This window comes from Pogona vitticeps, chromosome 5 (assembly GCF_051106095.1).
Source record: "Pogona vitticeps strain Pit_001003342236 chromosome 5, PviZW2.1, whole genome shotgun sequence".
Classification (NCBI taxonomy): domain Eukaryota; kingdom Metazoa; phylum Chordata; class Lepidosauria; order Squamata; family Agamidae; genus Pogona; species Pogona vitticeps.
The window spans coordinates 131,967,223-131,994,825 of NC_135787.1; the positions used below are offsets into that span (position 1 = coordinate 131,967,223).

A 27,603-nucleotide genomic window follows, 5' to 3' on the forward strand; every position below is an offset into this window, starting at 1 on the left:
AGAAGTAGTGGTTACCATGAAATCCAGACTCAGCTCTCTAGCCAGTGTATAATCCCAGAAAAGTCACTGGGATTTTTGTGACACAATTGCTGCTCTGTGCTCTGCTGGGTATGACCTTTCATATTGTATGGACCAGTGCAGAACCAGACCTACTCATCCTACAGCACCACAAGCAACTAATGCTGCAAATGAGTGGTTACACCAGCAGTCGAAAGAATTTTATTTGCAGGGACTTAAGAAGCTACAGGACAGATGTTGCAAGTGCATTGACTTCCTGGGGGAATATGTAGAATACTGTGGCAGTTACAGCTTCCTAGCTCAATTTTTTTCTGGGAAATACTTATCAGCACCCCTACATAAAAGCAGTTTCTGGAGAAATACTGGGGCGGAGGGGGGTAATAGACGTATATTATTCCCATAAATATTTTTGTCCCATCACAGTAATAGGATCGGAAGTGGCCACAGCCTTTCACCCAGATCAGAGCAGACCATTAGACAACTCTGAAAAGAATCCTTGATCAGTTATTAGTAAACTATGTATTTTTGTTACAACTAGAGCAGTGGTCCCCAGCCTTGGGCCTCCAGATGTTCTTGGACTTCAACTCCCAGAAATCCTGGCCAAAAGAGGTGGTGGTGAAGGCTTCTGGGAGTTGTAGTCCAAGAATATCTGGAGGCCCGAGGTTGGGGACCACTGAACTAGAGGACCGTACTGTAGCCCTACACCCTTCTGGCTCAGGAAAGAGCTTCTGCTCTCCATGGAGACACTTCAGAGACCAATTTTCAAGGGCTCTGACTCTTGATTGCTTCCATGGATAGTGGAAACTTTCCTCTTTAAATTTTTAACTCTCCATGTGAAGAAGTGCGACAAAATCAGGAAACGTGGGTGGAGGGGCAAGGCTAGAGTGCTGCCCTCTGCCTGGTAAGTATACACATTTTCTAATGATTGAAGAGGGTGAAGGGAATCTCAAAAAGCAATTGGGTAGTTCTGTAAGGAAGGCAGTAACTGAAAGGTAAAGTAATGAGAATGTGACAAATTTGCTGGGCCAGAGCAAAATCGCTCCCAAGCAGTTCAAAGTAGTTTCGACTAGAGATGGACATGAACTCAGCCCGTTTTGGTGTGGTGCACACATAGGTATTCCATGTATGCCAGGTGCTTCCCTCCCGGCCTCCTCCAGGCGATTGTCCACTCATCAGTAGCAGTGTGCTTCCCTTCTGTGACTCCTCTGGCAGCCACCCACTCAGATGAGGAGGCAGAAGAGGGAAGCACACTGCTGCCAGCAAGTGAGCGATCACCTAGATGAAGGAGGTGCGCTGCCAGTGGTGAGTGGGTGATTGCCTGGAGGAGAAAGGGGAAGGAAGCAGGTGGTGCCTGCAGAACACCTGTGTGGGAGTGGCACCAAACCGGACCAAACCACCAAACTGATTTTTGCCCATCTCTCATTTGGACTAGTGCCTTTTGCCAAAAGACTGTTACTTAATGAAATTGCCAAATCTCCTTTTGCAGCCACCTGAATTAGTGGGCAGCCACACATCTAGTGACAGCAAGTTCATTGGTTAGAAAACTATCCAGGAGTCGAACATTCTTCAAAGCACTAGTACATATACAGTTCTGTACACTCTCCTTGGAATCAATTCCACTGAACTTTTTCTCCGGATATCTGTACAATCACACTAGAAAATTAGTTGTTGAATACTTCATTTGTGTTACATTTCTGCTAAACTGGTAATTATGTTAAACTTTAGACAGAGAGAGAGAGAGAGAGAGAGAAGTTTCCTAAAATTTCCAAAGTATCTGGCATTGATTCATGACATTCTACTTATGGTAGTTGTGTGGTTTCTAAGGAATGGCTTCCATATTTCAGATCTTCTCTTGTCTTCTATATGTATTAGAATACTCTTGTGTTCCCAACTCACAGATTGTGTAAGATTGCTGCTGACTTCAGAAGCACAAGTCGATCCTGTTGATAAAAATGGTTTTACACCCTTGTGTTCAGCAGTTGCTCAGGGACATTGCAAGTAAGTAATGTACCAGTAATGTCTCCCCTTTTCCTGTTGCAAAATTCCTCATATTTAAATACAACCCCTGGAACTATAATAAGGGTGATAGCAAGCTTACCCTACTAAATGGGTGTTCCTGCGTGTGTTTTTGTGTTGTGCTAGTCATTATTGTGGGAGTTGTGGTTTGACCTGAGTTTTTTGTTCATATACTTGTTATGATATTACTGGGATGTCATGCTTAAAAACAATGACAAAGAGCCTGACAGCATCTTAAAGGCTATGTCTCCGATAAGCTTTTCTGGACTATAACCCACTTCACTCATTGCACCTTCTCAGATGTTTATGAAAGATTGTGTCAAATAAGATTTGTTAGTCTTTAAGATGCTACCAGATTCTTCTCTATTCTTCCTGCAGAAGACTAAAAGTGCTATGCTCCTGGAAATACCTTTTTTAAAAAAAAATTACAGTTTTTGTATGCTGTATGCAAGCATGTTCTAGATTTTACATGCCTCTAGGTGTGCTCAGGATCTGTGCTTCAGTTGTTCAAAACTAAAAGAAGGTCTTGGTATGTTGCTGTCATCAACCTTATCTCAAAAATGGGGCTTGGAACTGATTTATGGTCCAGGTTTTACTAAAAGCCCTATCACGTGTTTCATTGAGTGCACAAATTAATACTGAATGGAAAATATATACAGCAACTGGCTGCTGATGGAGAAAATTGCATTCATAGATATTTTGCCTTTGATCTTTCAAAAGTGGCCTGCCTGCAAAAAGCCGCCTCTGTTGGACTGTAATAGGTCACAAGAACTAGGATGTTTCACTTAACTTAGTGCCTGGGGAAATTACATGAAGCGTAGGCAACTTCTGTAGGGTGTACTGTAGCTAGTGGCTGACGGAAGAAATGCTTAACAATTTTGAGGTGCCAGCTGCTTCCTGGTGAGAATACCAGGGTACTGTATTTTTCCTTGCCTATATCATCATTCTTTTATTGTATAAAATGGCAATGTTAACATTATCTGCAAAAGGGATTTAATATTCAGCACTCCTAGCTCTGGTATGAAAATTAAGCAAAGAAGGTATTTAATTAAGCTCAAAAACAAGAAAAGTGCAATGTTTTATGCCCTTGATGCCTGGACAGATGCCTGTTTGAGAGCTTCCATGCCCAGCAAGAAAAAAAAGGTGAAGTGAATAGACATTATTTTATAGCTGTACTTAGAGAGAGAGAGATAGAAGGGACATGGTGACACTGCGGGCTAAACCGCAGAAGCCTCTGTGCTGCAAGGTCAGAAGACTTGCAATCGTAAGATCGAATCCACGCGACGGAATGAGCTCCCATCGCTTTGTCCCAGTTCCTCGCCAACCTAGCAGTTTGAAAGCATGCAAATGCGAGTAGATAAATAGGTACCACCTCGATGGGAAGGTAACAGCGTTCCGTACCTAAGTCGCGCTGGCCACGTGACAACAGAAACTGTCTTCAGACAAACGCTGGTTCTATGGCTTGGAAACGGGGATGAGCACTGCCCCCTAGAGTCGGACACGACTGGACTAAGAAGGATCTACAATAACTACAGATCCTCAAGGGCCTCCAAGCTCCCTTCTCAATATTTCGAGTTGGAAAACCACCTCAGAATAGCCATTAAGAAGCTACACCATCGCTCTATAATGGACCGCTGGTCTCATTTAGCTCAGGCTATCAACTCAGGTAGCAACAAAAAATTCTGGGAGGTGGTTTCAGGTTCTTTTATTTTTAATAAGAACTCACAGGACCTCCCCTATATACCAGCTGGGACTTGGGAACAGCATTTCTTGGCCATTCTTTACGACAGCTGCAAGCCCACACTGCCAACCGACTCGCTCCCACCTAGCGATATTTCGGAATGGGCCCCAGTCACAACCAGTGAAATAACAAAACTTATAGGACACCTTAGATCTGGTAAGGCTCCGGGCCCCGATGCCCTTCCTCCGGAACTGCTTAAGGCCTACCCCGACTGGTGGGCGCCTGTGCTTGCTACTTTATTTACTACCGTTAATCGATCTGGTATTATGCCTAGGTCTTGGACTCAAGCCATAGTGATTCCCATTTATAAGAAGGGTGAAATGTCAAATTGCATGATTCTAGTACGATGGTCTTTAAGTGCCAAATTATCAGCAAAAATGTGATCAGCACAAACTTGAAACTTGACCCTAACCCATTACATTTGGTTCAACTTGTTTCCAAGAAAAATATGCTTATGTTTAACAGACCGAAAAAGAAGAAAAATAAAGACGACAAAAACAGTGCCACAACAAAAAATTATGCTATATTTTAATGTGAGCTTTTGTGGACAAACCCATTTCCTCAGGCATGCTGAAATTTGTAGCCTTAGTATTCTTAAGGAGATGGGGGGTGGAATGTGAGTTTTGTCTTATTTCTTATTCCAGTTATTTTCATTCATCAGAGCTTGTTTTCTAGAACCTTTCATGGTGTACTATAGTCTAAATTTTGAAAAATAGGGGGTTGTGTTGATAGCCCCTCCCCAGCTGTTGCCATACAGATATTGATCTGGAGTTACATGCCACCAGGCATGGATGTCTGGATGGATTAATAGGGAGAAAAAAATTTTGTTTCCTTTACTTTATATTCAAAACAGCCAGCATTCTGATTTAAAAGGCCACTATAAAATAAATAAATGCATGAGAAGCTAACCAACCAGCCGCTTACATTTAGGTTTATGGAACATGTCCACAGATACATGGGGGTAAGCTGCATTTGAACTCAGTGGTGTTTACTTTGGGATGTTTTGGTTGTATGTGTAAACCACACTGGTTGGTTTGTTCCTTTTGTTGTGTATAAACTTTCATCTGTCTTTATCTCTGAGCTTGTGTCTCCCTTCCCCTTCCAATTCAGTTTAAAGCCATCCCAAGGTCTTGTGAATTTTATGCCAATGCCTTAGTTATGTTCATGCTGGAGGCATGCACCAAACAATAGGGAAGATGATGCAAATGAAATGTTCTTTGGGAAGAATCATGAGTGGATTCTGCTTATGCTTGGAATCTAACTGTAGCCACAATATTTAAAGCCAGAATGCAAGTGCTTACATTCTGCATATTCCTTCTATAGCGTATTTATGTTGGAAGCTGACATGTTGTTTGTTGCCATGTATGGGTTACATTAATGTTGCGCAAAGTCTTAAACACAAGAACATCCCCACTGAATTACAAGCGTCTCTCTTTAACTAGGCCTGGTTGCATGCCTCATCAATCCAGATCTCAATTTTATATTTGTGGTTTTGCTCTTAGTAATTGATAGGTTTAAAACCACAAGATCTGCAGCTGACAGAGTATGTTCTTATCTTTGTAACTGCCATGCTAGCAAGCAAACAAAATGTATTTCTCAGTGGAAATGTTGACTATCTGTCATCTCTCCATCAAGTCCTGTTTAATAAACTTGTTTTGGGCCAGCAAGCCAATTCTGACTGATGGCGACTTTTCCAGGGAGTGCTCAGAAGGGATTAACTATTGTCTCCTTCTAGGGGCTCCCTGGGGATGTGCAGCTCGCCAAAGGCTACAGAGGCTAGCTCTTCTCTTGGGGGGGGGCAGTGCCTGGATAAGAAAATCTGCCCCCTTTCAATGTTTTTACACTTCTTCCAATTTCAATGTGGGTCACTAAGTACAAGGTTTTTAAATCTGATACCTTTCTTGTTGTAGTTTCAGTGAATATATTTAAGGAAAGGATTGTGACAAGAATATATTTTAAAGGTCAGGTCTTTTCTAGATGAAGTGTTCTTCTAACATGTTGTTGCCCATTGTCTCCCCTCCCCCACAGATGTGCAGAATTATTAATCATGTATCATGCTGACGTTAATCATGCTGCTGAAAGGGGAGAGACACCTCTCTACTTGGCCTGTGCAAATGGAAATAATGAATGTGTCAAACTCTTGCTGGAAGCTGGAGCAGACAGAAGCGCAAAAACCTGTGTAAGTTTGAAATACTATTTCTCAAAGTCAACATTTCAGGAAAACAGAAGTGAGCTGCCATGAAATGGCTCCTGTTCAGGCATATATTAATAACCTTAACTGCTGGACTGCTGTGCTTCAAAATGGCTTCCATTGAGACATTTATTAATAACTTTAACTGCTGTGCTGTATGAAATCCTTTGACATTAATGGAAGATTTCATCTTTTTTGTGGCTATAAATGCCTTCAACAATGTTCAATTATTTATTTTCCTTTTTGGATTTCTGAAATAATTATCATTCCTGCTGTCCTGCTTTACAGGCTTAACATTTGAAGTAGCATTACTCACAGCCTGTTCCTATAAGCGGTTTTCTTTTCATAGTGTCAGGATTGGTAGTGATTTTTCTCGTATTTGATGAAAAACCTTGGACATCTTGTTTGTGTGATTCTTATAGAAAGTTCCTTGTGTCTTTCCTACAGGACCCATCATCAGAGCCAATGTGTGTCAAAATGCCATTTTTTTGATTCTATTTACTGTGGTTTTATTTCCTCATATACCTTGGTTTTATATCCTTCTAACACAAGCATACAGTCTAACACTCAATACAGTCAGCAAAAACAAGACCTGGAGCTGATTGTGGCTCTGATGATCAGCTTCTCATAGCAAAATTCAAGCTTAAACTGAAGAGAGTAGGAAAAACCACTGGGCTACTCAGGTATAATCTAAACCAAATCCCTTATGAATACACAGTGGAAGTGAAGAAGAGATTTAAGGAACTCTTAAAGTGCCTGAAGAACTATGGATGGAGGCTCGTAACATTGTACAGGAGGCAGCAACAAAAACCATCTCAAAGAAAAGGAAATGCAAGAAAGCAAAGTAGCTGTCCAATGAGGCCTTACAAATAGCAGAGAAGAGAAGAGAAACAAAATGCATGGGAGATAAGGAGAGTTACAGAAAATGGAATGCTGAATGACAAAAATGGGAGGGACCTATGCAGACTTCCAAAGAAAATAAGAGGGCCATCTTAAGGGAACAATGCAAAGAAATGGAGGAAAATAATAGAAAAGGAAAAACCAGAGATCTGTTCAGGAGAATTGGAGATATTAAAGGAACATTTTGTACAAAAATGGACATGATAAAGGACAAAAATGGGAGGGACCTAACAGAAGCAAGAAGAGGTGTCAAGAATACACAGAGGAATTATACCAGAAAGATCTGGATGTTCCAGACAACACAGAGAGTGTGGTTGCGGACCTAGAGCAAGACGTCCTGGAGACCAAAGTCAAGTGGGCCTGAGAAAGCATGGCTAACAACAAGGCCAGTGGAGGTGATGGCATTCCAGTTGAACTATTTAAAATCTTAAAATATGATGCGGTTAAGGTGCTACACTCAATATGCCAGCAAGTTTGGAAAACTCAGCAGTGGACAGAGGATTGGAAAAGATCAGTCTGCGTCTCAAACCCAAAGAAGGGCAGTACAGTGGGGTCTTGACTTAAGAACGGCTTGAGTTAAGAACATTTTGACTTAAGAACCGCTCTCATAGGAAAATATTGACTTGACTTAAGTACTTAGATTTGAGTTAAGAACTGAAAAAAAACCACGTGGGAGGCAGGGAAAGTGCAAAATTTGAACTTTCAGTTAACTGTTGGCCAGTGAAAAGGGTGCCTGTCTGCTTCCTCACTCCTCCCAGCGTTTAGAGAGTGGATTGGGAGACCGTCTTCAGACTGCCTGGTGTACTGTACTGCCTGGACTGTATTTTCCCTGCCTTCCCTGAACCTTTCTTGACCTAAGAAAAAAAGAAACAAAATATTTCCCTCTAGTGGTCGAAGGCAGAATAGCAGCTTCCCATTAGTTTCTATGGACGGAAAAGAGCAGATACGGATCAAATGGTTTTCAATGCATTCCTATGGGAAATGCAGATTTGACTTGAGAACTTTTTGACTTGAGAACCGCCTTCCAATACGGATTCAGTTCTCAAGTCAAGACCCCACTGTACCAAAGAATGTTCCAACTACTGTACAATTGCACTCATTTCACACACTAGCAAGGTTATGCTTAAAATCCTACACGATAGGCTTCAGCAGTATGTGGACTGAGAACTTACAGAAGTACAAGCTGGATTTCGAAGGAGCAGAGAAACTAGAGACCAAATTGCTAACATGCACTGGATTATGGAGAAAGCCAGAGAGTTCCAGAAAAATATCTACTTCTGCTTCATTGACTATGCAAAAGCCTTTGATTATGTGGACCACAGCAAACTATGGCAGGTCCTTAAAGAAATGGGCGTGCCTGACCACCTTATCTATTTCCTGAGAAATCTATACATGGAACAGGAAGCAGCAGTCAGAACTGGATATGGAACAACTGATTGGTTCAAAATTGGGAAAGATTACGACAAGGCTGTGTATTATCCCCCGGCTTATTTAACTTATATACAAAATACATCATGCAAAAGGCCGGACTGGAGGAATCCTAAGCTGGAATAAAGACTGCCGGAAGAAATATCAACAACCTCCGATATGCAGTTGATACCACTCTGATGGCAGAAAGTGAGGAGGAATTAAAGAACCTCTTAATGAGGGTGAAAGAGGAGAGCGCAAAAAATGGTCTGAAGCTCAACATCAAAAAAACTAAGATCACAGCCACTGGTCCCATCACCTCCTGGCAAATAGAAGTGGAAGATATGGAGGCAGTGACAGATTTTACTTTCTTGGGCTCCATGATCACTGCAGATGGTGACAGCAGCCACGAAAATAAAAGACACCTGCTTCTTAGGAGGAAAGCGATGACAAATCTAGACAGCATCTTAAAAAGCAGAGACATAACCTTGCCGAAAATGTACACATAGTCAAAGCTATGGTTTTTCCAATAGTAATTTTCTGGACCATAAAGAAAGCTGACCACCAAAGAATTGATGCTTTTGAATTGTGGTGCTGGAGGAGATTTTTGAGAGTCCCCTGGACTGCAAAGAGAACAAATCTATCCATTTTGAAGGAAATCAACCCTGAGTGCTCACTGGAAGGACAGATCCTGAAGCTGAGGCTCCAATACTTTGGCCATCTCATGAGAAGGGAAGACTCCCTGGAAAAGACCCTGATGTTGGGAAAGTGTGAAGGCAAGAGGAGAAGGGGATGACAGATGACAAGATGGATGGACAATGTCATCAAAGCTACCAACATGAATTTGACTCAACTCTGGGAGGCAAGTGGAAGACAGGAGGGCCTGTCGTGCTCTGGTCCATGGGGTCACGAAGAGTCAGACACGACTAAACAACAACAAACACAAGCATGGGGTACATTGTTGCTATCTGGATCCCATCAGCTCCAGTCAACATAGCCAGTGGTCAAGGCTGATGGGACAACATATGGAGGAGCACAGGTTCCCAGTCACTGTTCTAACATATGCGCAACCCTCATCATGGGTACTTGTTTTTAACCTGAAGAATCTTCATGTACTTTTACCCATGTTGTAGTTGCTTTGGAGATGTGGTTACATGTTCAAAATATATGGCATAACTGTTGAAGACTGAGTAATACAAACAGCAGATGAATCCAAGCAATTTATAGTCTTTTCTACACTTGACTTTGACATTTCAGTATCTCAGATTTCTTTTCCTTCGAGAAACTTATTCATATATTGCTGAAATAATGATTTCAGTCCATGAATATTATAAAACAGTGGTTCTCAGTCTTTTCACAACAAACATGTTGTTTCACATAGATTTGAAATTTTTAGCCCTGACTGCCCAGTTCATTTATGATTTATACATTCAGTTCTTCCAAAAGCCTCTTATGAATTTGGAATATTGTGCTTCTTTATCAGTGATTCAGAACCCCAGGGAATGGCCTGATATCGCTGCATAGTATTGAGCCCACACTGTCAGTAGCAAAAAGGATGCTAAACTTTACATAGCAAAGGGTCGTCTGAACTGTGATGACAATAATGTCAGCAGTCAAGATGGTCTATAGGATACCCTCTAGTGTTCACTACCATTCACAAAGTGACACCAACCTGGGGAAAATTTGAGACACTGACTCCTCTTTTCATCAGTTAACCACTTCTCACCCAAAGGCAAAGCAATTGTCAGGGCATTTGAGACAAAGGCATAAAGTGTGTTTTGGAAAAAGAGGGCTTTAAAGTAATGGCCCAAATCCCAGTGCTTAGCATAGTAAATTGTATGAGAATAAACCCATTGAATCAATGTGAATTTGGTGGGTGATCTCCACCATCTCCATTGAGTCAAATGGGCCTATTATAACTGTTATGTTTCCATAGTAAATTGGAGTGGAGTAGGTCCATTTGAATTGATGAAATATCCAAAGGAGTTGACTCACTAAATCCCCATTGATTCAATGGCCTACTGTAGTGCAATTTACTATGTTAAGTAACAGGATTTTGGCATTACCATAGTAAAATGGAGTGGAGTAGGCCCATTTGAATTGATGAAATCTCCAGAGGAGTTGATTCACTAAATCCCCATTAATTCAATGGCCTACTCTAATGCAATTTACTATGTTAAGTAACAGGATTTTGGCCACTGAATATAATTCCCCCAGCTTCTCTTTCTATTCCTGTTTGCTTCCTAAAAGAAAGGCTGATTGACCTAGGTGAAAACTGGGAACAGGATTAGTGCTGGGCCAGATCTGGAAAAGTTACTTGCTTGGATTAAACTTCTAGAATCCCCATGGCTACTGTCCATGCTGGCTCAAGGGCTCTGAAAGCTATAGTCCCAAAAAGTATATTTTCACCAAATCATAATAGACAGCTGAAAACATATTAGTATCATGTCTTTTTCTTTCTTTCTTTCTTTCCTTCCTTCCTTCCTTCCTTTTCAAAGTAAGAAAAGTTAGAAAATGAAGAATACGCTTGTATTGTCTCATTTCAATTAGGGGGAAATGCCCTATATAGTCAGCTCAAACAAATAGTGAACATTTATGGAGAAATAATAATAAACAAAAGATGTGAGTTAAGATGCTGGCCATTTAAAATAAATTAATCAAAGGAAAATGACAATGCTTTTCCAGAGCAGCTGTGCTTGCTTTGTTATGGTAATATAGGAAATACTTAGTACTGTAGGAAGCCAGATAAACCATGCATACTTAAAGAAAGCTGTCTGGAATCAGTAATAAAGAGATTGGGCATCTGACAAGGATCCAGTAATGATTATGTCAGCCTTCTGCACCACTGTTTTTATGAATTAGTTTCTTACAGCAAAACATATATTTACAGGGAATTAATTCTATTCCTATCTGACTCCTCCCCACCCTCCACTAATTCATGGACCTTCCTCTCTAGAATTAATAACGTGTGTATTCCACCTGTCCTCCAGTTTGCTCCAGGGACCATTTTTGACTCCTCTTCCATGTGTTCCCCTCACAACAATACTGTGAGGTAGATCAAGCTGAAACAGAATGACATAGTGAGTCTTTGTGGCTGAGTGGAGACTTGAAGTTGGCACTTCACTGCCTTAGTCCAACACTCTCTAAACACTGCACTAGTTGGGACATTCATCCAGTCTCATCCAATCTCGTTGTCGTCGTTTAGTCGTGTCCGACTCTTCGTGACCCCATGGACCAGAGCACGCCAGGTCCTCCTATCTTCCACTGCCTCCCAGAGTTGGGTCAGATTCATGTTGGTTGCTTTGGTGATCCAATCTAGAGGCTGCTTATTACCCTAATGCTGTTCAATGGAAGGGCTGTTGTACTTCCTGCCCCTTGAATCATTATATATCAATGCATATAGTTATCTGCAGAAACAACAGATGGTCTGCTTTGCCAGACAGTATTAAGCACTTCAGATAGTTAGCAGACTCCGGATTTAAGTAAAGTCATAAACTTTGTGCATTTCCTTTCATCTGTCTCAAGTTGGTTTGAGATTTTTGTAATATATATTTTCCTTTCTATAGGATGGCTGGACACCATTCCATGCTGCTGTGGATGCTGATAATGTTGAATGCCTAAGATATCTTATGTACTATGGAAAACCAGAAAGTGGAAACTTTAAGAATGAAGCAGATGCTAATTCATATATCTTTGACCTGGAGTGTGAGGAAAACAGCTTTTGCCATAATGCAAAGTCCATTGTTTCTGCAGATCTCATCAACCATGCTGACAAAGATGGCTGGACCGCTGCTCATATAGCAGCTTCAAAAGGCTTTAAGGTCAGTCGGGCAGTCTTATAGATTGTTTAAAGTGATGTGAGATGAAGATTAAGTTCATATTCCCTAGCTGTGTGTCTGAGAGAAGCTGATGCATTCGGGTCTGTATTTGACAAATTCATGAACAGCTTAAGGCTTTTTCTATTAGGGAACAGGATGGCCAAAGAAGTTCATAAATGAAAATATATATCTTTGTTCTGTGGGCATCAGTAATAGAACCTGAGATCATCCAGTAAAATGATTTGCTGGAGGATTTATGGAGAATATATGAAAGTCTATTTTTCAAGCAATTCACTGTTAGCATATAATATTCATTGCCACAGGACATGACGGTAGCCTTTTAGCATTAGTGCACTCCTTATGACAGCAGTGTTTTTGTCATAAAAGTGGTCCCCTTTGATTGGCTCCATATGACACATCACCTACAAATGTTGCACATCTTGTGGGTTCTTTCCATGTCAGCATCACACCCCTCAACAAACACACTAGAGACCTGATGGTAGTGGCTTGAATAGCAACCATGTGATATATAGCATCCATATATTGCCAGTGTAGCATGGGAGTTAAATTGCAGCCAGTCACTTTCTGGTGGAACGTGTGCAATGAGGATAACACCACAGTCTGGGCCTTGAATGCTTTTTGAAATTCATGGAACCTATAACAAATGTATGAAAGGTATCTTGATAGCGCTCAGCAGTGAAAAGAGGTTGTCCCTCCTAGTTCAAATCAAGATTGCTTCTCTGCTTCCTTAAGATGTGAAAGTGTGTCCGATCGTTTTTCAGAGCTGAGAGGTTGTTCAAATATCCTCTTTACAGTAGCCCCCCAGATGGTGTTTTCCAGATATGTTAAACTACAACTGGCACCATCTACAATGAGCATAGTCAGCAGTCTTGCTGGCTGGTGATGGTGGGAATTGTAGTCTAATATATTCGGAAAATGCCAGGTTGGGAAAAGCTGCCAGACTGAGCCATGTTTAAATGGTAAATAGTGGTGTTTGCCTACATGTGCATGATGGGAGGCCAGTTTTTAAGGTACTTTTCCTGTTCCCTATACCTGCATTTTGAAATGTTACCATTTTTAATTGATCCATAGTTTAGAATAAAGAGTCTTACAAACAAAACTGCCCCTGACAGAAAACCAATTCTCTTAATAGATTCCCCCCGCCCATGTTTGGAAGTGCATGTTTTAAGGTCTGAAACTGCCATTCTAAAAGCTAATTCCACCCCGTCTGCCTTAGGCAGTAAATGGTTCAGTCAAGTTAATTTTGGCTCAACTTAATTCCTTCAAACCATCAAGTAATGTAGCTATTATCTTCCCAGAGCTGCCTAGAAGTCTTGTGTAGCCATGGGGGACTGGAGGCCGAGAAAAAAGATAAATGCAATCGAACATTGCATGACGTTGCTACTGATGACTGCAAGCATCTTCTAGAGAATCTGAGTGAGTAGCCGCCCTGTTATGAATACGTGAAAGCCACAAATTTGATGCAGTGCCCAAGAGTTGCTGAAAAGCCTTTTACTGGTAAATGATGTTATTGGCAAGTTGTATGTTATTAAATTGCAGTCCCGCTGTCATCCCCCTCCCTCTGTATATGGGAGAGGGGTTGATGGATGCACCTTGCCAGAAAAGCTCCCTGTGTGCATTAGATACTGTAAAATTCCTCGAACTTTCCCTGAACAGTTTTACAGAAATGAACTCGACCTTTGTAAATGGGATCTAAAATTCTCTACAACTTCTTGGCTGTTTCCCATGCAGCTCTTTTTCTTAGGTCCAGAGTAAGAATGGCAGAACCTGTCAAAGCCAATTTTATTCAGTTTCTCATTTGCCCTAATTTAAAGTAATTTTGTCCTGTTTCTACATCACTTGGGCATAACTTTTTTCCCCACTTTTGCACAAAGGTTTGCGTTCTTTAAATATACACATTTCACTTTTACTAATTTTTTTTAAAATTTTGCATTTTTGAAAGCAGTTTTCCTTAATGCAACACATTTTGACATTAATTTCACTAACATAGATATTTTTGTGTATACTTTTAACTAATATGTATATTTCCCTCTGCATTTTTTCATTGCTAGACTGCATGCCAACATTTGTACAATTGTCAGTAATGTATATTGAAGTAGCCACATTTTTGTTCATTGATTCTTAAAGTGTGAATCAGATAAGGTTGCATGAAAATGTGAGTTAAATCCTTTTACCTTTCACATCTAGCAATTAACTTGGCCAAAGTGAGCTTTGCACAAAGCTTTTGTTTCTTCTGTATTGTTCCTAGCCATGTACATATAGCATAGATGTAGCCTAAAATTCTGTTAGGGAAATGCAGAATGCAAGAGCAATTGCATGCATGGTTCATCTGTCCCACTGTTGGGCTGTCCTTTGTGTGCCTGGCTGCCCACTAGTTGTGGAATAAGGCATGTGAACAGATGCACAACTACTCTGACAAAGGACAGCCCACCAGGCAGGGAAAACTGCTGTGAGATTGCCCTTGAATGGTTTGCTAGTCTGCTGTAGCAAAAAAAAAAAAAAAAAGGAAAGGGGGAAAAAAGCAACAGAGAATCTTATGGTACCCAAAAGATTATCATATTTAATTAAGCATAAGTGTTTACAAAGGTGTTTGTCTTTAAAGTACTGCAAGGGTTTTTTGTTGTTTTTGTAGTAACAGACTATTATTTATTTCATTTGTAATCTTTTTTTAAAAATTTAAAAATAATCCTGTGGTGTGAAGTATAGAGCCTTCTCATTGGGATCACAATGGAGTCTGATGATATATGGTATGCTTTTCCAACTTTATGCACTCAGTGGGGATTTTATTGCTTGGTCCCTTTTGCCTGGTTTACAACAGCAGTGCTATTTTGAAGGCATGAGTTATACCCCTTAGATGAGCAGGCCCTTCACTCTCCCTTAGAGGGTCTTCTTGCATGGAAAGTAGAAGCCTCCCATAAGGGATTCATACTGTATTCTTGCAATAGCCCTCTCCATTGTGTGGTTTGGCAGAAAATCAAGATGGGTTTGCCCTGCCACACTTGAAGATTGGATATGCTGAAACAGTTTATCGGAGCCCTAAATTAGCACCACATGGATGTATCCCCTGGGCTCAATCTCACATGGAGCTTTAAATGGAAGCATTAATGGAGCAGTACTCTTTTACATCTGTTGAGAAGCTGGCCTGGGCCAACCAAAGGGCCTCTTAAGCTCTACCCAAAACATCTCCTGGAGCAATCCTTATTCAGCATATTCTACTGCAAAAGTTTTCCCCAATAAAAGTAGAAAGCCAGACTTAAGCGTGTTGCTTTTTTCAAATGCAACCTCATTGGACATTTGGGGAGCTGTAGCCCAAAGAAGTGACTCTTCCTAGCTTGGAGAAAGAAGATGGAACTTGCAACAGGATGTTATCAGTATAATGCTTTGTAGCCTCATTTTGCGAACCATGGGAATTTAGGATGCCATCCTACTGAAGGAGCTACGTTGGGACAAAATAGTAATATGGTCATTCAAGTGAAGCCCTCTTTGTGCCTTGTAAGATTTTTGTTTTGTTTTGCTTTGCTTTGCTTTGCTTTCTGCTCTTTCATGATAGCTGTGTAAAGAAAGACTAGAAAAAAAATACCTCATGATGACCACAATAACCATGCCATTGTTCTCCACCCAGAAGAGCAAGACTTCCTATTTCTGTCATAACTGCTTGCATGCATAGTACTTTGGCCAGGTTGATATTTTAACAAGAGCCATGCTGTATATAGAAGTAGTGATTGAGTCAGAGTATTCCTGAGGCATAATCACATGTAGGTCGAAACACAGGGGAAGGAACAAACAACCTCTGTGTGTTTTCCATTCCACAAAGATAATGAACAGCTAGAACAAGGAATTGGCAAAAGTGTAGCCCTTCAGAAGTTACTGGACTGTAACTTACACCATTCCTCACCATTGATTATGCTTTCTTGGGCTGAGGGGAGATGTAGTCCAAGAGACACATTCAGGACCACACTTTATACACCTCTGATCTAGAAGGTAAATAATACAAGGTGGGACTAACTTACTACTTGTAACAGAAAAAAGGGGACAGGAGTAGGTTGTCCTAGTAATTTTGAAATACATAAAAGGATGTCAGAAGGGAAAAGTTTCACTCCACTCACTGAGATGAGAAGAATCAGTGGAGATTGGCAGGCAATTTTAAATTAAACATGAGGAGCCAGCCTTTGAGTTTGGAACCATTCTGTTTAATCAGTGGCCCTGGAGTCTCTCTCGTTGAAGGTTTTTGTTTTGTTTTTGTTTTAAGATAGGGATACTTCTGTTCCTGAGGCTTGTGTGAGGCATCTGTGATGGATATAGAATGATTGTGAATTTGGGATATTGTGTGTTTGGAGAGGCAGTTGAAGCTGGCAGTCTTATAGCCATTTCCGCTGGTGTTGCAGAAATCATTATTTAATGAATGTGTGTCTCTATGACAACAAAGCTAACACTACCATCATTATTTCTTGTGTCTTGAGTACTATGTCCGGTTCTCTTTAAGCCCCGCATTTTAAGTAGAGCACAGACAAAGTGGCACCAATCCAGAGAAGGGTAACCAGGATGATGGGAGGATCTAGAAATCAAACACAGTGTGAAACAGTTGAAAGAGCTGTGCAAGTTGAGCCTGGGAAGACTCTGAATATTCTAAATAGACCTCATAGCAGTCTTCACATACCCACAGAAGACGGGGGAGAAACAGACCACAGGGGAAGTAGAGAATCAGTGCTGGACATTGAAGGCAAGCAGACATGGGGCAGAGCAACCACTGCTAAGAAAACCTCCAGTTTGGTCTTTAATGTACTGACCCTCATCCAGTTCGTTAATCTACTCAGGTACTGGTTCATGACCTCCATATCACTGTCTCACTTGGATTAAATAAAACAGTAGGTAAAAGTAGGTATCATCCTCCTATGGATAACACTTCAAACCACATACCCTGCTAACCTCTCTCATGGGTTTCATGTAGTTATAGAAAAGCGAAAGGGATAAAATATATACCCAAAGACTGCTTAGAAGTTGTATCAGTGAAGATTGTTCATTTCTTTTTTTTTATTTCAGTGTCACTATGTCCTGCTTTTCTAAATTCAAACTTTCCACTTCTCTTTAAACAGATGCCCTCAAAATACCTTTATGGATTGCAGTGAGTCAGGTAGAGCCACCCTGCTGTGACACAGAGGATCGTGAAACAGAAAACACCATATGTGTGTTAAACATCCGCAAGCAGACAGCCTGGGATGATTTTTCAAAAGCAGTGAGTCAGGCACTGACAAGCCATTTCCAAGCAATCACTTCTGATGAATGGAGGAGCCTAGAAGACTTGACACTTAATAACACGGCAGAATCTGGCATTGGCCTCGCTGCAAGCAGTATATTATCCATCAAACTGGGTAACTATCATTCCTGTTACTTTGCAGAAAAACAAAAGTTTCCTGTTTTTCCAGTTATATGACAGCTGGCATGTAACTTGGCTAACTGTGTTCAGTACTACCTATGGCAGTGGTCCCCAACCTTGGCCTCCAGATGTTCTTGGACTACAGCTCCCAGAATCCTTCACCACCACCTCTGCTGGCCAGGATTTCTGGGAGTTGAAGTCCAAGAACATCTGGAGGCCCAAGGTTGGGGACCACTGACCTATGGTATCTCCTGGTCTCAGGCAACCATATTTATTGCACAGCATGGTGGTAGAATAAAAGGGATGTATTCAGAAGTGAAGCTCAAGCATGATTTCATATGATATGCACAAGCCTTTGTGAGCCCAATACAGTGGTGCCTCACTTAACGAGCGCACCGTACAACGACGAAATCGCATAGCGATCCCTTTTTTGGGATCGCTATGCAATCGCTCAACGAGCTTTAGATAGGGCGAAATTCGCTTTGCGAAGATCGGTAAGCGTTTCGCTTACTGATCTTCGCAAAACGAAGCTCTGATGATCAGCTGTTCGGCGGACAAAATGGCCGCCGGAAGCCCCAAAATGGCCACGCGCAGCGTTTTCGTGCCCTCCCCTTGCTTAACGAGGGCGCAAAAATGGCTGCCGGCCATAGGAAACTTCGCTGAACGGTGAGTAAAGGAGCCTTTTGGAACACATTAAACGATGTTTAATGCGTTCCAATGGCTTTCCCTGTCCCGTTCAGCGATGTTTCGCTATAGCGAAGGTTAATCCGGAACGGATTAACCTCGCTATGCGAGGCACCACTGTATATGTAAAACCTCCATTCTCCTGTGCAACCTATGATTCACAAATGAAAGTATCAGGGCACCTTTAAGACGTAATGGATTTGTTTCCGCTCCAGATGGGTCTGAAGAAATAGATTGCAATCCACCGTTTCATATTGAAATCAATTTGTTAGTTTTAAAGGTGTCACAGTACTTTGAGGGTTTTTATTTGTTTTTTATTTTGTTGTTTCTGAAACATACTAATGCAGGTGTCTCTGAAAACATTTTGACTAGAGCTGACATTTTATCATAGTTCCTAGTTCATTCATATTGATAAGCTGGAAATGGGAAGGTGTGGAGAGTAAATCTGAACAATCCTTCCTGGCTACATGGGAAAAGGGGGGGGGGTCAAAGTGTTACGTTAGCTTCCAGGGATATATCTGTGACGTGCTAAATCCTGACTTGGCACTGTGTGCAAGCTGGGACAATGGAACCTCTTCATCTTGCATCAGAGAGAGGGGATCTGTGGTCTTCTAGTTGTGATTGTAACTCACATAGGTCCTAACCAACATGGTCAAAGATGAGGTATAATGGCAGTTTCAGTCCAAGAAAAAAAACAGAAAGGCCTCAGATTCCTTGTCTTTGTCTTCCAAAGGCCAAAATCAAGCTGGTAAGGTACTTTCAGGGAGTAAACAATTAATATCAGATGTCTTATACTAAACCTCAGAGTAAGGTTAATAAATTTACCTTTTCATGTAAAATTACAGAACTGCACGTTAATTGAGTGACACAGCTGGCCACATCTGCAGATTGTTTCCCAAAGAATTCTCTATAACCCACTGTTACAGTAAAAGGAAGACACAGCCTTGAGTTAACAAGGGCTGAGCAGGGTCATTATTGACATGACCTGGGTTTTGCCCCAAAGTTCACTACACTTGTGGTCTCCAACCAGTCTCTTCACGAGGAATGCGTCATTCAGATTTTTTTGGACTTCAGGTTCCAGAATTCTCTATTCTAGGAGTTCCATCCAACAGTTCCGTATCTATAGACACCTGAAAGTAGCTCACTTGAAGGAGCCGGAATTCTTTCTGGCCTAGGTTCCTGTTGAAAAAGGAAGCTACCCTGGTATTTGCCAGGAATTTTCACCTTCTTCCTTTAAGTGAGCACGTTAGTCACTCATATGTGATTCATGGAGACCGTAAAGAAGGCAGGTTGTTTACCTGTTACTGTATTTCTTCAAAGTATCATCTGTGAATTTCTTCATTCCACCCATCATCCCCTTAGGATATCTGTCTGTCAGTTCAGTTGGATGGTATACAAATTGAACAAAAAAACAAGCAAACACATCTGAATGGAGGTAGCAGCCTGGAAGCAGCTCCATATGTGTGCTGTAGAAGATGGCTGGGGCCTCCACCAGAATCTTCATCCACTCTAGAACGTTCTGATGGTGGCTGTGCAGAGGTGCAAGACCTATATGTGTGAATTCACAGACAAGCATTTCAAGAAACATAGTTACAACCCATTCTTCCAAGCTGTGATTTAAGCTTCCACGCTGTGATTTAAATTTTACAGAGGAACAACTATGCTTTCTTAGGCATCCTTAGCAGATAACATAATAAGCTTTTCAAAGATAATACCCTTAGTTTGAAAGGAGATTAGATCCCAGGAAGCCAACAAATTGAGGGTTTTTTTTGTTCTTGTTAAGCAAAGACCTTGTTTTGAAGTTTAAACATGACATACAATCTTCTTTTTGAAAATTGTGAGGTAAAACCTTCAGAAGCACTGCATCCTGTCACCTCCTGCTAAATCTAAATGTATCTGATGTGACATGTATACCAACCAGTGAGTGGAGAAAGTGGAGGTACTGGACTCTGTGTAACCCTCAGCAGATCCTAGTATGGCCCTCAGACCAAAAAGAAATCATACTTCAATGACAAATTGCTCACTTGTGTATGCAGCGGGGGGGATTTTCCATGTGAAAGTGAATAGCTAGAATAAGTAAAGTGAGATCCTCTAGACCTTGTTGGCATTTAACAACCCAGTTGCAGGCTCAAAATAGCCTGTTTTAGAAACTAGAAGTGATCCTGCAACCCACCAAGGTCCTGAGAAGGACAAAAATAGCCACTGTACCTTCAGAGGTTGCTCACTTCTGCTATAACACTATGCAAGCCTTTTTTGCACATATGTTGGTTTAAAATGGTGAGGTGGTTGTGGCCATGCAGATAGGCTCCAGCTCCACCCAAGCAAGATCGTTGCATGCTTAACAGTCTTTTAAATCATTGTGCAGTTGGTGCGCATGTTTAAGAAGTGCTGTGTAAAGTCCCTTTGGTTAAACATGTTGACATGTTTCTCATTAGAAAGCCTGCCTCTTCAGAGTTCTGATCATAGGAGCTCTGGAATTTCATTCTGCTTTTCAGACCTTCAGGTTGAATACACAAAAATCTGAAAGGCACCCTGATGCACAGAGACGTTCAAAGCGGACATTCCCCCTTGCACTTTAGCACAGTAAAAGTATTTTCAGACTGGCATGCCCTGCTTTCTGTGTGCCCTAGGATGCCTCTTACCTCCTTTTTCTCTTTTCAACAGGCAATGTTTCATGGTCAATAGGTCAGACCTTTCCCCTGCCCCCTTGGGAATTTCTGAAAAGGAACCAGGTGGAACATATAATCATATTTTTGCTTGGTAAATGCAAAATTTGCTCCTATTTTGATATTACATGGTGCATAAGTGTTCATTACAATGGAAAGGGAAAAGATTTCTACTAGTTATCACTTTGGTTACACACTTACTAAATGTTGAAGTCTGATTAATAAAGAGGTCTTCTTCTAATCTTTAGAATATTTTCTACAAGGGCTAGTTTTCAGTGATGTGTTAGTGTTATCCTTCTACATTCTGGTATCTTACTAATTAATTACAATCAATAACTTACTCATTATTCTTAAGCAAGCTTAAGCCATATTATTATTGTTTCTCAGCTTCAGTATTATACTCTTCAAAACAGGAGTATAATAATGTGTATATAGTACTTAACTACATTAGGATGGGTTGTGGCCCATAATTTCCAGTAGCATTTCTCACTATGAGTAAAGAGAAGACATTATGGGAATTGTAGTCCAAAAAATCGGAAGAGCCAAAACTTCCGCATTTCTCTACCTGATATTACATAAATGTTGAGTGTTATTGTAGTGACAGTATTTTGATTTTTACTTTTCTAAAGAACAGACAGAATACCTCAGAGCAAAACTAATGATCTTGAGCCTTATAGCCACATCAGGGGGGTATTTTCAGGGAAGGGGTAGCTAGAAAGGGAAGGGATAAACCTTTTCTTCCTTTGTGTTATAATCCTGAAAACGGTCCCCTCTCCTTTGCAGCTCTAATTAAAGCAAAAGGACAGACATTAGGTATACTGAATAGCTTGGCTCGTAACCATTGTTGAGCTCAAGATTGTTATTATGGTACCTTTTGTCTTAAAGGTCCCCAAGAAGGCTGTCTGCACAGTGTGAGTTATGCATCTATGATCCATCTCCAGACATTGCAGAATTACCTCCGGCTGGTAAGAATTAGCTTACCTTTTGCTTAGTAGCTTCATATCTGTCTACCACTTACATAATGATATTGTTTTTGCCAACAACTATTTAATCCTCAGTGGTATAGTTGAAAGGGGGGCCCAGTTGCTGATCCCAGGGTGAACAGATTTCCAACTTACAGGATTTGATTTGATTTTTTTCCCCAAAATCCCAAGATCCAGTGACCAAAGTCCAATCCAAGAGACACATACTTCAATAATTCAAAGACAGGAATTTGTTTTGAGTCCCAGAACTGATTAGAACTTTCAGTCCTTCCATGGAAGAAAAAAAAAACTAAGCAAGGTTTCATTGTATCGGCAGTATAATTGAGCAGCAAGTGAATCTTTTGGTTGCTGCTGTTCTTAAGCTGTTGGGAGCTGCAATTCTTACTGATCTGCTTTATATCACAAAGAAATCTACAATGGATCTATGCCTACCTTCTCCCTCCTTCTGGCTTTACCACTGTAACAAAACTGACTACCTCTTCTTCTTCTTCCTCTTCTTCAATAATAGCGAAAATTCACCGTGAAGTGAGATAAAAACTTTTATATTAAATCTACCCTTAGCCTTTAGCTTTAGGTTTTTCCACTGACTCTTGTTTATTATGAGCAGTTGAGAGTAAATTATATCTGGTCCTCCCTGTGTTATGACATCTGGCTAGGTAGACTTTGTTTTCCTCACTGGTTACATTCTGTTGTTTGGAAGAATGAATTAGAAAAGCACTTACCCAAGGAATGCAGAAGTAGCATCAGCAGTTCTGTAGTACAGGACATTTTCCCCCAGTTCTTTGGCTTGGAAGAACACAACTCATAAATCTTTGAATACTGCTAGTTTTCCCCTGTGTGTGCAAGATGCTATCATTTTCTGGAGGCTACAAAAAGAGCCCCCTAGACCAGACAGAGGTTTCATTTGGTCCTGCATCTTGCGATGCCCCAGCTGGGAACTCACCCACCCCTCCAAGTGGATCATAAAGGCAATAATCCCAATTCTGTAACCTCCACCACCCTTCCTATGAACAAGGAAGCTTCATTAATGTCCATGGCTAATAGATATTGATAGAGCTATTTCATAAAGCAGGGGAGGGGAACTGTTCCCCTCCCAGATGTTGGTGGACTACAGCTCTCATTATGCTGAACCATTGACCATGTTGGTTAGAATTAAGGAGGTTAGAGTTCACTAACTTCTGCAAGACCAAGTTTTCAGGACTAGTTCAAGGTCATGGCACTGGGTGATTTCTATCCCGTCACATGGCAGTTAAGCTGTGAGGTGCCGTTGGGGTCCATTCTTTCCCCCATGGTGTTCAGTATATGTATGAAATTATTGGGAGAGATCATTTGAAGCTCTGGGGTTGGATACTATCAGTACACTGATGATACGCAGCTCTGCTTTTCCTTGTCAGTGGATTTGGGTTAGACTGTACAGGTTCTGAATTGCTGTTTGGAGACTGTAGTGGGCTGGATGAGCCTCGTGGCGCAGTGGTTAAACCACTGTACTGCAGCCAAAACTGTGCTCATGACCTGGGGTTCAATCCCAGGTAGCGGCTCAAGGTTGACTCAGCCTTCTATCCTTCCGAGATTGGTAAAATGAGTGCCCAGCACGCTGGGGGGGCAATGTGTAGCCTGCATAATTAACTTGTAAACCGCCCAGAGAGTGCTTGAAGCGCTATGGGGTGGTAGATAAGCAGCAGTGTATTTTTGTGGGTGTTTATTTTTTTGTTTTTTTTTGTTTTTGTTTTTGTTTTTTTTTTTTTTTGTTTTTTTTTGGTTTTTTTTTTTGGGGGGCTTTGGATGGGGGCCGGTTGTCTGAGGCTGAATTCCAAAAAGACAGAGCCATCTTTGTAACTCACGACTCAGGTGAGCACAGTAGCTTAGAGCATCTGAGCCATCTTTGACAGGCCCACCAGTTGTGAGCATTCCTGGACAGGAACACTGTGGCTAATGTAGTTCATGCACTGGTAGCCTCCTGGGAAGACTACTGTAATGTACTTTACATAGGATTGCCCTTGAAGATGACATGGATGCTGCAGGAAGTGTGGCAGCTGGACTGCTATTAGGAACACCTTTCACAGTCCATATGACATCATTTCTGAAAGACTTTTACGCGCTGCCAATACACTTCCATTCTGAGTTCAGGTTGTTGAGGATTACCTATAAAACCATAAACAGTTTGGCACTGGTTACTTGAGAGAACCCCTCTCCTTATACACAGCTGCCCAGTCACCAAGATTTGCTACAAGGGAGGCCTTCTGCGTATCCCACTATAGAGAACAATCCACTATGTGTATACAGAAAGGGGAGTACCTTCTTGGCTATAACACTCCAGTTATCAAATGCTGTTCCCTCAGAGGCTCCTCGACTGACACCTATACTGACTTCATTTCGGTGCCAAATCAAAACCTGATTATTCATCCAAGCCTTTAGGGATTAAGGTACTAGACTCTGGAGGCTTCCTTGTCGTTAGTGATGTCAATGCATCTGCGTAGTAGAGTGGTCATATCGACCTAAATAAATAAATAAAGCAGGAAGAAAAAGCAGGCATTCAGATGTTGGTATCCCTCCAGACGTCGTAAGATATTGCAGCTCCTTAATCTTTGGTTGTTGACTATACTGGCTAAAGCTAAAGGGAGTTGGAATCAAACAATATTTATAAGCCGGCCACAGAGACTGGCGAAACATTAGGAAGAACAACCTTCAGAACACGGCCAAAGAGCCCAAAAAACCCACAACAACAATTTTTAGAAGGCCACTACTTCCCTGGTCAGGCCTCTTCCTAGATCACACTGTATCTGAAGTTTGCTCAATTGTGAATGTTGTGCTTGGAGGACATCTTAAAGAATAGAATTATCAGGAGCAACAAATTAAACCTTCAAAGGACCATGACTATTACAGTGGCAGAAAGCTAGCTCAGGCCTCTTGGAATTCAATTTGCAAAGTTATCTTCAGAACCTTCTGCAGGTAATTATGTTGCCAGGAAACTGAAACCAGAGCGCTAGATTTCCTCTGGAAACAGCAGCTTCAAAACATGAAGGCCTTGAAAAGAGATCCTTTGTAGTAACTGTATCTAAACACACTGATTTTCTTTCTTTTTTGAAAACACATTATCATGGTCAAGATCTGAAGGACTATACGACATGTGCAGGAGGTCTCCATAGCTCTTGGAAAAGTACTTTAGATATGCAGTGGAAGAGCACCAGGGGTGTTACTGTGTGGAGCTAAAGCAGTTCCAAGGTTCCTGGCCCCCGCTGTAAATGGCATTTAATAGTGCATTACAAGGAAGGTGGGAGGGAATAGTTTAATGGACCTCTTGCCAAGGCTAGCTGTGGTAGAGAACGCATGCTAACAATCACTAATATCATTATAAGGGGCCTCCATCTTTCTTAACTTTTCAGGTGAGGAAGATTCTATTTTATGAGCCCAAAGCATGAACCAGTCAAACTGATTTAGCATTTTTGAAAGGAGAAAAAAAAGCTGCTGGCTGGCAGCAGTTCCCTCTCCCTTCATATGAGTACCTGTGGGAGATGATAATGATCCATTTTTATAGAAGTGACTCTGGTGAGAATAAGCTCCATTAAGATTGGTAGCATTTACTTTTGAGTACATAATGTTTACCGAACAATAAGCACCTGCTTCCATTAATTTTAAAACAATCCTCTAGAAAATGAATCTCAATTTCGTGTTTTTATCCATTTGTTGTTTTTATTTGCTCTCATGTCACCTCTGAATTACGGCAACTCCATGAATGAGTGCTCTCCGGAATGTCCTGTCCTCAACAGCCCTGCTCAGGCAGTCCATCTCATATTTTATCTTCCTCTTTTCCTGCTGCCTTCCACCTTTCCCAGCATTATTGTCTTTTCTCCAGATAATTCTGTCTTATCATGATGTGCCCAAAGTAAGACAGTCTCAGTTTCAACATTTTTGCCTCCAGAAATTGTTCAGGCTTCATTTGATCTAGGACTGACTTCTTTGTCTTTCTGGTAGTCCAAGGCAGTGGTTCTTAACCTTGGGTTACTCAGGTATTTTTGGACTGCAACTCCCAGAAGCCTTCACCACCAGCTCTGCTGGCCAGGGTTTCTGGGAGTTGCAGTTCAAAAATACCTGAGTAACCCAAGGTTAAGAACCACTGGTCCAAGGTATCCACAGAGCTCTCCTTCAGCACCACATTTCAAATGAACCATTTTTCCCCTTTCAGTTTCCTTTACTGTCCAGCTTTCACACCCATATATGGTGTTTGGAAATAACAGCAGTGTGGATAATTTTTGTCTATGATACATCCTTACACCTGATCTTTTATCCGTAGGTTGAACAATACAGAAATATTATCTTCCATGGTCCAGAAGGGAGTTTGCAAGATTATTTGGCATATCAGATTGCCCTCTGTCTAAAGGTAGGAAGATACAATGCTGCAATATTTGCTGAAAAAAAGGATGAACATATGTTTGCTAAATTTGTGAACTTTTAACACAGCACAAGCAACTGGCTGCTGGATTTGGCTGTGAAATAGTCAGAGTGAAGATAGATGCAGATTTCAGCAAGGAGCAACTTGCAGAATTATTCATCAGAAATAGTAAGTTTCTGTTGCTAAATCAGTCAAGACTTCTAGAAAACTTAAAGACTAATATGCTTATTAGCACATAAGAGGCTCTAATAGATATTGCCCATTCCTTCAGTGTTTGTACTACTTTATAACAGAAAATTCCCTAGTTTTGTTATGTGGGCTTGAAGATTTGGTACTTCACTTGAGATCATTTAGCAAGGACCTTTCCGTGGTGCCACGCATTTCTGTCACAAAATTTTCAGTTGTGGTTATGTGCTGTCAACTAAGAACTGACTTATAGTGACCATAATAGGACTTTCAAAGTGAATGAGACATTACTTACTGGTTTTACCAGTTCCACTCCCCCAATGAGTTTCCATGGCGGAGTGGGGTTTTGAACCTTGATCTCCAGCATCCTAGTCTATCACTCTGTCCACTACACCACACTAGGTATTATGGTACCTTAGTTTTAGTCAATGAGGTGGCTGAAGGTTTGTTCCTCTTATAGCAGTCACATAGCGAAGAGAGACACAACAGGGTGGGGGGAGTTTGAGGAAGCTATTTTTAAAAATCCTCAAAGTGGGCAAGAAACCTCAGTTATGGTGCCAACCAAAATTACGGAATGCCTGCCCCCCCCCAGCAAGTCATAGAAATGTGCCTGCTCCCAAAGATGTCTGTGGAATGCCAGGCTGACAGGTTCAACCCAGCTTAGTATATGCTAAGCATCTGAAACAATGCAATGACCAGCTTACCAGAGACAGGTATATGGTATCTGAAACTAGCTGCACTGACCTTCTGGAGGTGGAAGTGTCTCTACTTTCCTTGTCTGCTCAACTCAAGAGTTCAACTGTTCTGTAAAATGCAGTGTTGAAAACTGATAGAACAGAATTCTGCTGGGATTTGTGTTGGATTATGTACTTAGACGTGTTAGCTTCTGTATCTGTCTTTATCAGTAGTTAATCAAAATGGCAATAATTGATATTGCATTTATTGTATTTTAATTGTTGTAAGCTGCCCAGAGTGGGTGGCATATAAGTTAAATAAATAAATAAATATTTCACTTAGTTGTGGAAAAAGAGGGTGTTTATCATTAGACTTAGTAGCTGTCAGTGTTTTGTAATTCAAACATTCTCCCCCTTGAACCACGAAAAAACAGCGTGAAAGCTTCTGTTTGTTTGTACCCTTCAGTTGTGTTGAGCTATGACTCCATTCATCCCCAGCCAATATGATCAGTGGCCATTCTGGCTGGGGATGAT

At 41.1% G+C, this 27,603-nt stretch overlaps 1 protein-coding gene across 4 annotated transcripts in view; it reads left to right on the forward strand.

Annotated features, from left to right (window-relative positions):
- Window positions 1-27,603, forward strand: part of CTTNBP2 (cortactin binding protein 2) — a 132,011-nt gene that overhangs the window by 78,458 nt on the left and 25,950 nt on the right. For all 4 annotated transcript variants that reach the window (XR_012087413.2, XM_073000529.2, XM_073000530.2 and 1 more), the window contains 9 exons: window positions 1,917-2,016; window positions 5,804-5,954; window positions 11,840-12,094; window positions 13,411-13,528; window positions 17,206-17,481; window positions 20,835-20,930; window positions 21,722-21,801; window positions 26,111-26,197; window positions 26,278-26,377. Coding sequence is in view for 3 of the 4 variants with exons in the window: in XM_073000529.2 (XP_072856630.2) it covers window positions 1,917-2,016; window positions 5,804-5,954; window positions 11,840-12,094; window positions 13,411-13,528; window positions 17,206-17,481; window positions 20,835-20,930; window positions 21,722-21,801; window positions 26,111-26,197; window positions 26,278-26,377 (1,263 nt within the window). In the remaining variant the exon portion in view is untranslated. The remainder of the gene's footprint in view (window positions 1-1,916; window positions 2,017-5,803; window positions 5,955-11,839; window positions 12,095-13,410; window positions 13,529-17,205; window positions 17,482-20,834; window positions 20,931-21,721; window positions 21,802-26,110; window positions 26,198-26,277; window positions 26,378-27,603) is intronic.